Source organism: Sparus aurata, chromosome 21 (genome assembly GCF_900880675.1).
Source record: "Sparus aurata chromosome 21, fSpaAur1.1, whole genome shotgun sequence".
Lineage (NCBI taxonomy): Eukaryota > Metazoa > Chordata > Actinopteri > Spariformes > Sparidae > Sparus > Sparus aurata.
The window spans coordinates 3,694,847-3,707,475 of record NC_044207.1 but is presented as its reverse complement, the minus strand read 5'-3'; the positions used below and the strand labels follow the sequence as shown (position 1 = coordinate 3,707,475).

At 43.1% G+C, this 12,629-nt stretch overlaps 1 protein-coding gene across 1 annotated transcript in view; it reads right to left on the bottom strand.

Moving 5' to 3' along the window:
- Positions 1–12,629, bottom strand: part of LOC115572299 (nucleoprotein TPR-like) — a 50,373-nt gene that overhangs the window by 22,774 nt on the left and 14,970 nt on the right. The window contains exons 14-27 of the mRNA XM_030402225.1: positions 12,290–12,513; positions 11,360–11,523; positions 11,123–11,247; positions 10,855–11,003; positions 10,591–10,753; positions 2,854–2,988; positions 2,371–2,511; positions 2,070–2,274; positions 1,735–1,937; positions 1,500–1,640; positions 1,066–1,182; positions 767–970; positions 347–531; positions 88–235 (exon numbers count right to left, since the gene is read on the bottom strand). Coding sequence (XP_030258085.1) covers positions 88–235; positions 347–531; positions 767–970; positions 1,066–1,182; positions 1,500–1,640; positions 1,735–1,937; positions 2,070–2,274; positions 2,371–2,511; positions 2,854–2,988; positions 10,591–10,753; positions 10,855–11,003; positions 11,123–11,247; positions 11,360–11,523; positions 12,290–12,513 — 2,304 coding nt within the window. The remainder of the gene's footprint in view (positions 1–87; positions 236–346; positions 532–766; positions 971–1,065; positions 1,183–1,499; positions 1,641–1,734; positions 1,938–2,069; positions 2,275–2,370; positions 2,512–2,853; positions 2,989–10,590; positions 10,754–10,854; positions 11,004–11,122; positions 11,248–11,359; positions 11,524–12,289; positions 12,514–12,629) is intronic.

Genomic DNA, 12,629 nt, shown 5'->3' with positions numbered 1-12,629 from the left:
TTATTATTATTATTATTATTATTATTATTATTATTATTATTATTATTATTATTATCATCATCACACTATCATGGTTTGTTTTCATACCTGCATCTTCTCCCTCTCAGTGTTCAAAGCTTCCTGGAGCTCCTTCAGTTCTCTGTCCTGGTGTTCCACCCGCTGTTTGTGGCGAAGAGCTTCTTCCTCAGACGCCTCACATCGAGCCACAGCAATCTCTTTCTCACGCCGCACAAACCTACACACACATTTCAAACTCAATCCCAACGACTTCAAACTAAGACAGTTTTCTGTAGCCCCAATTGCACAGTGATTGTACAATACCACTGCAATGAAGTCCCATCTTTACCTTAGTATTTCTAGTATCTGTTCAGTGGTCTTCCCTTCCTCACTGAATGACAGGTCAAGGTGCAGCTGCTGATGCTGCTGTTGCACCTGACGACTCTTGGAGGCCATCTCATCCATCTGTTGGTGCAGAAGTGCATTCTGCTTCCCCAGCTCCTCACAGCGACGATTCTTGTTGGACAGATCGTCCTGAAGGAGAGTCAAACTGTTACGACTAAACAGAAACATCAATAATCTAAAGCAATGTTTCCGCCGGTGGTCTTTTAAAAATCTTTTAAAGACAAATTGGTTACATTTCACATGCATTTCATTCAGTTGAAGTCCTTTTCTGGATAATTCGTGAAAATCTATACAAAGTGTTTGGAAAGGACTGTTGCCTCAGGGAGGTTGCCTCATTTCTTCCCTCTCAAGTTAGATGTCCTACCTTCAGCTGTCTCTCCAGTGAATTCAAGGCTGCAGTCTTCTCCTGCAGGATGGAGGAGGTCTTGTTTATTTGCTCCTCTAACTCCCTCTTCTTTGATGCTTCTATCTGGAATCTTTTCTTGAGCTCCTGAAGGGCCTCCACATCAGCAGCATGAAGCATTAGCTCGCGCTCATACTTAGCCTGCGCCTCTCCAGCTAGCTTTGTCTGAGGAGATGACAACAATAAGTTGTTGAGCCCCCATCAGTTTAAACTGCTTTCACATTCATGTCAAGTCTGATGTTTTGAGTGTGTTAAGGAACCTGCAGTAGGCTGTCCTGTATGGCCTTCTGCTCAAGTGTAACAGCGGCAGTAGCCCTCTCCAGCGCATCCTGCTGCTCTGCCTGGCTGAACTTCAGATTGCGCTGCAGCTCTAACACCTGTATAAGAGAGCAGGGAAAAGAACTTAGACAATCTGAGGTCTGCATATTTAGGCTGACAGCCGAGTGTGAAATGCACCCATGTTCAAGTGCAAATGATATTGTGAATCAGGGGTGTCTAAGATGAACATATGTCATATAAAATCTATGTCTGATTTATTAGGCGATTTATTTGAAAAGTAGGTTTTAGATTAGCAAGTTTTTTAACCCGGTAGTTAAGTGACAATTTCACACAATTTAACTAAGGGACAAAGACAGAACGCGACAAAACATTTCCTCTAATGGTCACTTGTATAAAATGTTTGCCGCAGGCTTACTTGTTTTTCCACTGCATCTATAGCTTTTCTCTTCTGTTCTTGCTCATGCTGCTTTATTTTCTCCACCTCCAAAATTCTCTTCTCCAGCTGCTTCTGCACCTCCTCAGACTCCTTCAGCCGGATCTCCAGAGGGGAGCGAGACTAAAGAAAGGAGGAGGGTTACATGTGTGACAGGTGTGTATGAGAAAATACAAGAAGATAGGCTGATGAAGAACAATAACCCAAAGTGCTGTACCTCCTTTTCTTTCTTCAGACTGTCTTCCAGAGTCAGTACCACAGCTCTGTACTGCTCCACATTAGCATTAGCATTCTTTAGCTGCTCTGCTAGTTCATTTTTTTGTTCCTCTGCAGTACGCAGAAGACCTTTCACTTCGATAAGTTCCTGTTCCGACTGGCTGGGCTGCTGGGAGGCTGCTGGCACTGGAGAGCGTACTGATGCTAGACAGAGACAAGGAAATTAGTTACAACTTTTTCTATTGCTCGGCACCATTCAGAATTTCAAACTCCCATTAGTTGTCCACATACTACAGATACAGACTTGGCCCTTCACTACTTAGTACTGCATTTTACCTCGGAGTGGTGCTCTAAGTCCTGCAGTTCTGGTAGCTGGGGTGGGTGTGTTGCTAGAGGTGGTGACGGCTTCTGAGGATGAAGCAGAAGCCACCTGGGCTCTAAGTGCTGCCACCTGCTGCTCAGAGCTGCGCAACAACTCCCTTGTCTTCTGCTGCAAGGTGTTCTGGGTCTCGAGCTGTTTCTTAGCCTCCAATAACTGAGCCTGGTGAAGAGTCAGAGGTGACAGATGGACAAGACAATATCACAGGCTGTGTCCAACAACAATTACATTTTTAAATATGCAATAAACTGTACATACATCCATGGTGCGCCCGAGACTGTGTCTCTGTGCTACTTCCAGGTCGAGCCTGGTCTTCATTGAAGCCACTTCTGCCTCTAGATGCTCAATCTTGTTGTTCAGTCTCTGGCGAGTGTCTGTCTCTGTACGCTCCATAGTCAACTACATCAATATGAGAGTAGGAGAAATCATGAGGAAAAACAAATAAAAAGGTAGGTTTATCTGATTGCCAGTAACTTGCAACAGTCTAGATGATCAAATCCTGAATCACAGTGGCCACAATATGATAACACATGCAGTCGATTTAACTTAATAGTTGTCAATTTCAGTCATATTTTTTTAAGACTGACTTATACAATTTATGGAGAGAATGAAAAATAGAAACCTTGTGATTTAATTTTCTAATGGTAATGGTATTACATTACAGCAGCAATCCTGCCTATTCTATAAAACAAATAAAATAAACCCAAAATGAGATGTTTCAGTGGTTGTATGATTTGGTACCTGTATAGTCTTGAGGTTGGTGAGCAGCAGGTTCTGGTTCCTTTGCTCAGCCAGCATGGCTTCCTTGTCTCGATTGAGTCGACTCTCTGCTTGTCTTAACATGTCTCTCTCTTTAGTCAAGTTCTCTACACGTACCTACAGACACACAGGAAAATTAAGGAATTAGCCAATGATTGAAAAATATACAAAAAGGAAAATGTGGAAGAATTGAAACCTTTTGTTTGGTGTTTTTTGGTAGTTCAGACATTTACATAGTGACAATCATCTCACCCAATGACTCAAAGTAATGAATTAGAAAAACATAACTCTGTAAGCTGGTTTTTCACAGAGAAGGAGAGATATATGTTTGGGTTCTCACTATAAGAGCTTTTATCAACAGACTTTTACAGGCAAAGGCTCCATTATTGCAAATTTCAACACTGCACTAAATCAGCGAGCTCCTTTTTCAGTTTTCCAATAATCTTTCCTCTAAACAGTTGTCAAAAAGCTCAAATGAGCACTGAAACAGTGCTGTTTGGTTCAGGCTGTATGGGATCATCTGCTAGAACTGCATGATGTTTGAAACCTGATGTTTAACAAGTAACTATTATTTTCATTAATGCGATAATCTGCTGAATATTTTCACAATTAATCATTCAAACATATAGTCTATAAAATGTCACAAAAGAAATTAAAAAAATGTTCATCACAGTTTCTCAGAGCTCCAAACTGGAGTGCCAGAAAGAAATGTAGGTTACAAAGGTAACATGAGTGAGGTATCTCACTAAGGAGTACAATCCTCTGCATAGTCCTCAGAAGCCAAATATCATTAAGCCAGCCACATTGGCTGGAGGTCATGATGACTGCATCAAGGGGAGGGACTCTTCTTATAAAAGAGGATGATGCACCGCCATCACCTCATTCAAAATAAACAAACCTCTTCCTCGCTTTAAGCAAAAAGGATGGTCTGGTGAGATACCTCACTCATGCCATCAGAAAACTGGGATGGGGATATACTGAGGAATGTGGATATACCGACTCCCATATTGCCAGACAAGCTTCTATTGAAGATCCCCTGCCAATCACTGGCTTACAAATCATGACCCCCAGAGGAGCCTACACTCGGCACGGTGTGTGTGAAAGGGAGCGCAGTGACATCCAGTGCATAGAACCCTTGCAAAGGTGTGAGGTGTAGCCCACCTGGACACCAAACATGTCTTGGATAGAAATATTTCTAAACAGGGCCTAGGATGTTGCTATCACCCCTAGTAGAGTGAATGCACAGACCAGCAAGGACCTGAATTCAAATTAATTCAAATTTATCACAGGGGGGCAATTAAAGAAGCCCCTTGCTTCCAAACAAATGATCCAATCTTGCCCAAAAGCTAAAGCATTTGTTTTGTGATATGCTTACTAGGGCTGAACGATATATCGTTATCGTATCTATATCTAGATATGAACATTCAAGATATTCATATCTTAAAAGCAACGATATAAACAATATAGATTACCCCGCTCACCCTGCAGGTACAGCTCTGGCAGTCACAACAAACATCCTTTTTATGATTGCCCTTGAATGCACCGCTAAGGCCAGCCAACCACAAACCTTATTTCATGCTTGCTGTGGATCGACAGATGAAGCCAACCAATGACAAACATAGGAGGGCGAGAGTGAGAGAGACGGAGACTGAGACGCACACACAACTTTCTAGCTAGAGATGGGATTTATGGCTCTTTGAGGGGAGCCGGATCTTGGTGAGCCGTTCCTTTCAAAGAGCCGGTCAAAAAACTGGCTCATTTGACTGATTTTTAAATTTATTAAGTTTTAAGAAGCCAGCCTGGTGGTAACTCATTTTATCTTGGAAATAATCACTGGGAGATATGATGGGGTGAGATTTGGAACAAAACTGTCCTCCTCCTAATTAAGACCGCTGCAGCTGCTCTGCTCTCCGAGGCAGGGGCAGTCGCATGTTTCTCTTTTTGTTTTTTTTGTTTTTGTTTTTTTTAGGCAAAGGCAGCGTGCACAACTCAGGTGTCATCATGCTACATTTGCATATCTAATAAGCACCGTGCAGCTGGGCTGCGCTCCTCTCCATGTAACTTCTCTGTCCCACTCAGGGGAGGAGCACACAGTGATATATATAAAAAAAAAAAAGAACGGTTCCCAGCTGCGACTCGGATCCCATCGTTCATGTTAACGAGCCGGTCAATAGAATCGGTTCGTTCGTAAACGTCACAACACTATTTCTAGCTAGTTTAGCGACTTTTCAGACCCTCTTAGCGACTTTATTTCTGAAAAGCGACTAGCAACAAATTTAGCGACTTATTCAGATCATCAGGGGAAAGGCGAGAAATATATTATATTGTAATTCTCCTGCTGCTCAGAGTCATCACAGTCTGCGGCTCCCCTGCAGCAGCGCCGGCTCTCTGTCCTCTCACCCGGCTGCAGGCGCCAGGTGTGTGTGTGTGTGTGGGGGCTGGCTGGGGCAGCAGGAGCGGACGCTGCGGCCGCTCACTCTGTGGATTTGAGACCGTATAGCTGCTGTCTACTCTGTTTTGATCCGTTAATTCTCTGACTTCTTAGTCTTTCTAAATTCCACTGGTACTTTACCTGTGATAACCTGAAGCTGCTGAGTCTCCATCTTCACTCTCACTCTTTCTCTCCAGATTAGAATGTCATCGTTCATCTTGTAAAAATGCACATAGTTCGTTTGATCTTCTCCCTCCCTTCACTGTTGTCACTTCATATATATTTGTCTCGGTTGATAGAGAAATCTTTACCAAATAATCACAAACTCACTACAATTTGTATATGGCTTAAAATAATCTATTTATTTTTCTGGAAAATGCTTGGTTTTCACCGAACCCGTAGTCATATCGTATCATATCGATATTGAGATATCTGGCATGAATATCGAGATATGAAATTTTGTCCATATTGTTCAGCCCTAATGCTTACCAGTATGAAATTTTGCCCATGACACAAAAAGCTGATTTGTTTTTCTACACTCCTGTGTCTCATTCACATACATGCTAATGCAAGCACAGGGCACAATGTATATAATTGCTCCTGCTCTGAGGGGGAGAATGGAATAGGGGGAAAAGCCACTAGGTCAAGGGGATGGAACACCAGACCAGGATTTTTGGTACAAAGGGCAGATTAGGCTGTAGCATCAGTGTCCCCTGTGGCAAACTGGAGGGTTTACAGAAAATGCATGAACATCACTGAACTTGCTTTGCAGATACCAATGCCAGCAAAAGAGCAGTCTTAAGTGAGAGCACTTACAGAGCCACCTGATCCAAAGACTTGAAGGGGGGTTGAGACAGTGCATCCAAAACAGATGACAAATCCCAGGAAAGAGCAGGCTGTTTGGATACTGTCTGCAGACAGCAGGCACCCTTCATAGAATGGCTGCCAAGGTGATGTTGCCCCAAAGCCTTTCTATCAAAACCCACATGGCATGCTGCAATGGCAGCCAAGTAAAGTATGAAGAAGTCTTTGAGAAAACTGAGAATCATGGCACAAAGTACTGGAAGAACACCTCCTGTGACATTGAACACCAGTCTTCAAAAACACGCCATTTATAGACATTTAGTGACCTTGTAGAAGAGGCTCTAGCACTCTGAATGGTTGTACTGACATTCCGTGGAAGTCCAACTGCATTTCACAGGCCAAGCCCGCCTGTGAGAACAGGTCACCTCTCAGGATGAGCAATAAGTAGGCCTTTTACAATAATCAATAAATCAATTAATTGTACAATAAATTAGCCCCTTAAGGAACACCGTTCCAACATAGGAACACCCTTGTTTTTGGACGGAAACCAAAACCTGTGTTCCAACCTCTGTAACTCTGTGTCAGTATGTCATAGAATCACACTTACACTTCTAGAAAAAACTTGAGGGTTACCTTTCCAATGGTACCAAGATATCATCCCTGAGTCTCAAACTATGTGGGAGCTGTCAAGCTTTTAATTTTGGTATGTCATTTTGGAAAAAGAACCTTAAATTGGGGGCATTCATTAAGAGGTTAAAGTGAGCTCGATAATTTTGCCGGCCTCTTATTATTATTTCCATTTGCATGCTTGTTTGTTTTCCTTATGTCTCTCACGTGACCCCTCTTGTCAGTCACTCTTTGTCTCGATATAGGGAGGAGGGGCCCTGCACCTGGCATACCACAGAGTGCAGCATGAGAGCCCCGTGAGGAGTAGCAAGCCAGAGGTAATGCTAGTTGAGATTTGGGGGAATAAAACAAATATGGAATTGGTTTCAAAGCCGAACGCGACTGCTGCAGTGTGGGAGCACTTCGGATTTAAACCGAATGACCGTGGTTAACCACTTAACCTGGACGAGCCAGTATGTCGCATTTGTTGTAAAACAGTACAAACTAAAAGCAATACAACAAACATGCATCTGCACCTTAAGCATAATCGTCCAATGCAGTTTTCCCAGCTGGGAAAAAAAGCTACAACAGTGTACAAAAGTTACAGAGGGGCTGTCTTCGTATTCCCGACAGTCCACAATCACTGGGGCTTTTAGTAAAACAAAATACAAACAGGACAGTGCAAAATGGTGTGCACTCACAGACAGTAGTCCTTTTTTGATAGAAAAGCTCTTGTTTTGAAGACAAATTCGTTGTCACAGTTCACAAATTTGTCTTCAAAATAAGAGCATTACATTGCACCCCATTGGAGTTTAGAACTTGGTTCTTAGCGGGGGGCTTTTAATTTGAAAGAAGCGACCATTCTTAGCTTGCCACTACAACAACAAGCAGACACAACCAAAGAGACCGAGGAGACAGTAGCATCTCCTGGATCTCAGCGGCTGTCCAGTTGTTCATCTTGATATCCGCGGATGAAGTGATGGACTGACTGCTGTGATCAGCTGTTTCCAAGTTTTAAAACTCCCCGGCTGTAGGTCGCACCACAGTGCAGTTCGTCACCTCAGCCCAGCTCACACAGTTGCCGGCACATTGACGTCTTGGATTTAGATAGCAATGGAGGTAGAAATAAGTGTACCCTCCGAGGCGGCAAACTGGCAACCCTAAACAGACCCCCAATTTACAGCCCTCTGTCTAAATCCGTGGACCGAGCCACAAAAAGGACGGCCAAATTGGTGGCCTGCTGCCCAGAATAAAAATGGCTAGTGTAGTTTGCTACACCGCTAAAGAGATGCAGCCCTTTAATACCGTTGAAAAGCATGCATTTTGACAAATGCTGCAAACATTTGACAGCCAGTACGAATTGCCTTGGAGAACATACGTGTCACAAACGGCAATTCCACAACTGTACAGCGTGAAAGACAACATACTAAAGGCTTAGGGTCATTGTTTTTGGTTGTATGTAATTCAAGTGCAATGTTTGCTAACAGAGACTGAGAGTCCTTTTTATTTTTTTGTTTTGGGGTGTTTTGTTTATTTATTTTGGATATTTAAAATGTCTTCTTCACATTCCAATTCCAATGTTAAATATTCTTTAGAAATAAAAGTTTATTGATCTTTGAAAGGGTGTGCTTGCATTATTATGCCATTATCATAATATTAGTTGAAAAATGGTCTCAAAACGACAATATTATCGTTTATTGCAATACTTTCTGGGACAACTTATCTTCTAGCAAAATTTGTTATCATGACAGGCCTAGTGATAAGCCCCTCTTTCACACCCCTGGCCAGTGTGGGCAGGATCAGGGCCAGAGGGGAAAAAGCATGAAGTTGAACGTGTGGCCACTCATGTGCCAGGGTGTATAAACCCCAGGGTGTCCCCTACATGTAATGGACTATGGTGCACCGCCACGGCAAAATAAAAGCCGCTATACTTTAAAAAAATTCAGGCATAGATAAATCCAGTGTTAGAGAAAGTAAATATTTTACAGTGTCTTCCACCGCAGTCTTTGACGTTAACTAGCATGTTGGAAATTTAGCTTGATAATTAGCTAGAGGATTAAAATGGTCACTAAACGGGTCACCGCATCCGACCCGTTTTCCAACAGTGGCACAAATCATATTCCGTACCCGAGCCGACCCGCTATAAATTGATACCGACGCCCGAAGAAAAATTGAGCGGACACATTTTTAAAAGTGAAAGTAAGACAGCGTGGGGAATGGGAGCTCTGGGAGGGCGCAAGCACGCATGAATGAGCTCATATGAAATATTTATGCTTATCATTTGTGTCGCTAATAATGACTGATGATAAGTGACGCCTTGAAAATGGCAATCGTAAAACCCGACCCGCCTCTCCAGGCGTCCGACTCGATCCGCATCTGTGTCCGACAGTACATTATTTTTCACCCGTGCAGGACTCTGACTTAGATAACTCCTCTCTTAAAACAAATAATAAAAATAGTATTTCTTTACGATATTAGAGTTCATGATGGCTGTGTGAGAGCATTATAACCAGAGAAAAAAAATGAAATTCCCTAAGTAGCCTATGACATAAGTATAAATATTACAGTATGATGACCTCTCAGTAGCCGTTTTTATACAGGGCAGCAAGCCGCCAATTTGCCCGTCCTTTTGGCGGCTCAGTCCACGGTTTTAGACAGAGGCCGGAAAATTGGGGGTCTGTTGTGGGCCGCCGATTTTCCGCCTAGGAGGGTACACTTATTTCCGCCTCGCCCGCCATCTAAAAACGAGGCGGAAATGTGCCGGCCTCTGCGCGAGATGGGCGGAGGTGTCGATGACCTGCACTGTTGTGCGACCCACAGCCGGGGAGTCCATCATTTCATCCGCGGACATTAAGATGAGCAACTGGACAGCCGCTGAGATCCAAGAGAGGCTAGCATCTCCTCGGTCTCTGTAGCTGTTTGGTTGTGTTAGCTTGTTGTTGTGTCTGCAAGCTAAGGACGGTCCCTACTTTCAAATTAAAAGCCCCCCGCTAAGAACCCAGTTCTAAACTCCAATGGGGTGCAATGTAAAGCTTTTATTTTGAAGACAAATTCGTTGTCACCGTTCACAGCCCAACTTTGAGCTTCACGTCACGTCACATGTTTACGCCTACCTCAGAGGCGGCTTTTGGAAAAGGAGGAATATTATGCCTCGGTTTTAGAAGGACAGGCCGGCACATTGCCGCCGTTACCTTGGAGCAAATGTGCCGCCTTTTCTATCTAAAAAGGGCTAGTGACAGGAGGTGCACACTGCTCCACAAAATAGTGTGTACAACCGCGGGGACTGAAGTCCACCCTGACAGTTGATGTATGCCTGCACAGTTGTATTTGTCTGAGCGTATGAGTACATTGTGACCACTCATGAAGGGCAGAAAGTGCATCAGCACCAGGAGTACTGCAAGAAGCTCCGGGCAATTTATGTGGGTAAAACGAAGGTAAGGTCTCCACACACTCCTGCCCTTGTGGGTGGTTGCCGAAAACATGCGTTGACGCATCTGTTGTGACCACCTTCCAGGCCAGGACAGGTCAGAAAGATTATGCTTTCTGAATAAAGCGAGAAGAGGTTTTTGAATAAGCTGATGACGATGCATTTACCTTTTTATAGGTAGAGAATGTCCCTCCTGTTGATGCAGTCATTATGACTGCCAGTCAGTGTGGACTACGCAGAGGAGTGCATCTCCTCTAGCGAGCTACAAAGTGAATGTACAACTACAAATCTGTTTAGCTTTTGTTTCAATATTTAATAAGAATGGCACTGTTTATCAGAGTTCACCTCTGCTTTATCAAACTTTTCAGCAATGTGCAATTCTCACAGTTCAATTGATATCTATCCGTCCATCCATCCTTATCAAGTTAATAAAGCCTCTTTTCTTCCTCACCTCTTCCAGTGCCAGTTTTTCATTAGCCTGTCGCAGGTCCTGGCTCATTGTGTGGATAATGTGCTCGTGTCGTTGGGCTGTTGCAGCCATTTTTTGGCTCCTGTCCTGTAAGGCACAGATCTCTCTACGATAGGCAGATACAGTCTCCTGGAGCATCTCGTACCTGTCATTCACAGAGAAACAGCACACACAATGCATACAAACAATGAAAATGATGTTCAAAGTCCCTACTTTGAGGCAGGAGCAACACTGGACCTAACAAACCTCTTGTTGCTGAACTCTAGTTGTGACGTGACCTTGGCATGACTGGAGCGGAGTTCTGTCAGCTGCTTCTGCAGCTTGTCATTTGTTTCATTCAACATCCTGTCGTTCTCTGCCTTCTCCTTCTTATACAGGGTGAAGGCATCATTCAGCTACACACACACACACACACCCACACACACACACACACATTGAATTAAAGATTTCTCTTCCTCTCCTCTAAAGACATATGTTGATTTAATAACAGGTGTGTTCATGTGTTTGTACGTACCTGTTTTAAAGCAGCTTTAGTCTGAGCAGTCTGTGCTGACTCAGCAGCAGCAGCTCTCTGAGGAGTAGAGCGAGTAGCTGGGACTGAGATCCTGACAGGTGCAGACTGGGATGATGAATCTTGACCTGCAGACACGCATGAAACCTTCATGTCATTCTGTGAACAACTTTTCATTGACTGTTCCAATCTAATCCAGCAGAAAGGCCCATACACAGTTTCTAAGTATTCTGGCATCACCTTGGGAAGGTAGGCTGAAGCCAGTACTCTGCGTCAGCAGGGCCTTGTACATGTCTCTCTGTCTGGCGCTGGAATCAGCCAGTTGTTTCTGCTGGTTCCTCTGCTCTCTCAGCTGCTCTACCTCCTTCTGAAGCTTGTTCACACCGGCCTCCAGCTCCGACACACTGAAGGAAACAGAGACAGAGCCAATGTTGAAATTATATTTCAGAAATCTTCACTGAGTCCAATGCTCATGCTATTGATTTTTCAATTTACAATTTAAATCGAATACATTCAGTATTGATACTTACATTTGTGGAAAGTGTACGGGAGAATCATGGAAGGCTATCCGCCATACTAATTGGTAAATGTTTATACAACATAGTAAGGTTATATAAAAACTATAACGATAGTCTCTATCACATTTTGGAATCATTTAGATTTTAACCACTAATATCAGAAACCATCTAATAAAATTATCAATGCACATCTTCTTTTTTTATAAATAATTAACCAGGTCATAGGGTTGTACTATATACAGCATTAGTAAAGTAAAATTGCTATTACTGAACTGAAATAACTGAAATATGCTTAACTGAACTGATATGGAATTGAATCGAGTCGAAGCGGGACCTTGTGAATTAAAATGTAATCAATTCAGGAAACCAGTGACGATACCAAGGTCTACGAATGTCAGTTTACTGACATTTATGGAAAACCCTTATAATAGATGGGGTCAGTAATAGATTCATAATTTGATTTATTGTATGGATGTGTGTCAAAAATAGCCAGGGTACAAATAAATTATTATCAATTTATTAGGTTCTTCTTGATCTACTAGGGCTAGGATTATACACCATTTGTATGTTGCTGTGGGCCAAAGTGTCTGCCACTAGCAGAATCAGAACTTGTATCAGCATATAAATGGTAAACAGTTGAGGCACTTGTTACCGTGCTGATGTGACTTGGCTCTTCTGTCTGTCCTTCTCCTCCTCCAGCACCCTCAGCCTTCCCAGCAGGCTTTGGTTCTGTCTCTGCAACTCCTCCACACTGCGGAAGGAAAGCTGCTGTGAACTGATGACCTCAGAGGTGCTGGAAATGTTGGTGGAGCTGCCGTCGCCCTTGGTCACCCGATTACCTCTGGCTTCCTCCAGCTCCACCAGAAGAGCACAGACCTGGATAAAAGAGAACAGTCGACAGGTATCTTTAGTATTAGTCTGTGTTTTGATTATTGTCATGTTGTATAATTTCATCAAGCCACTATTTACACTTTTGTTAAATAACTGTACGA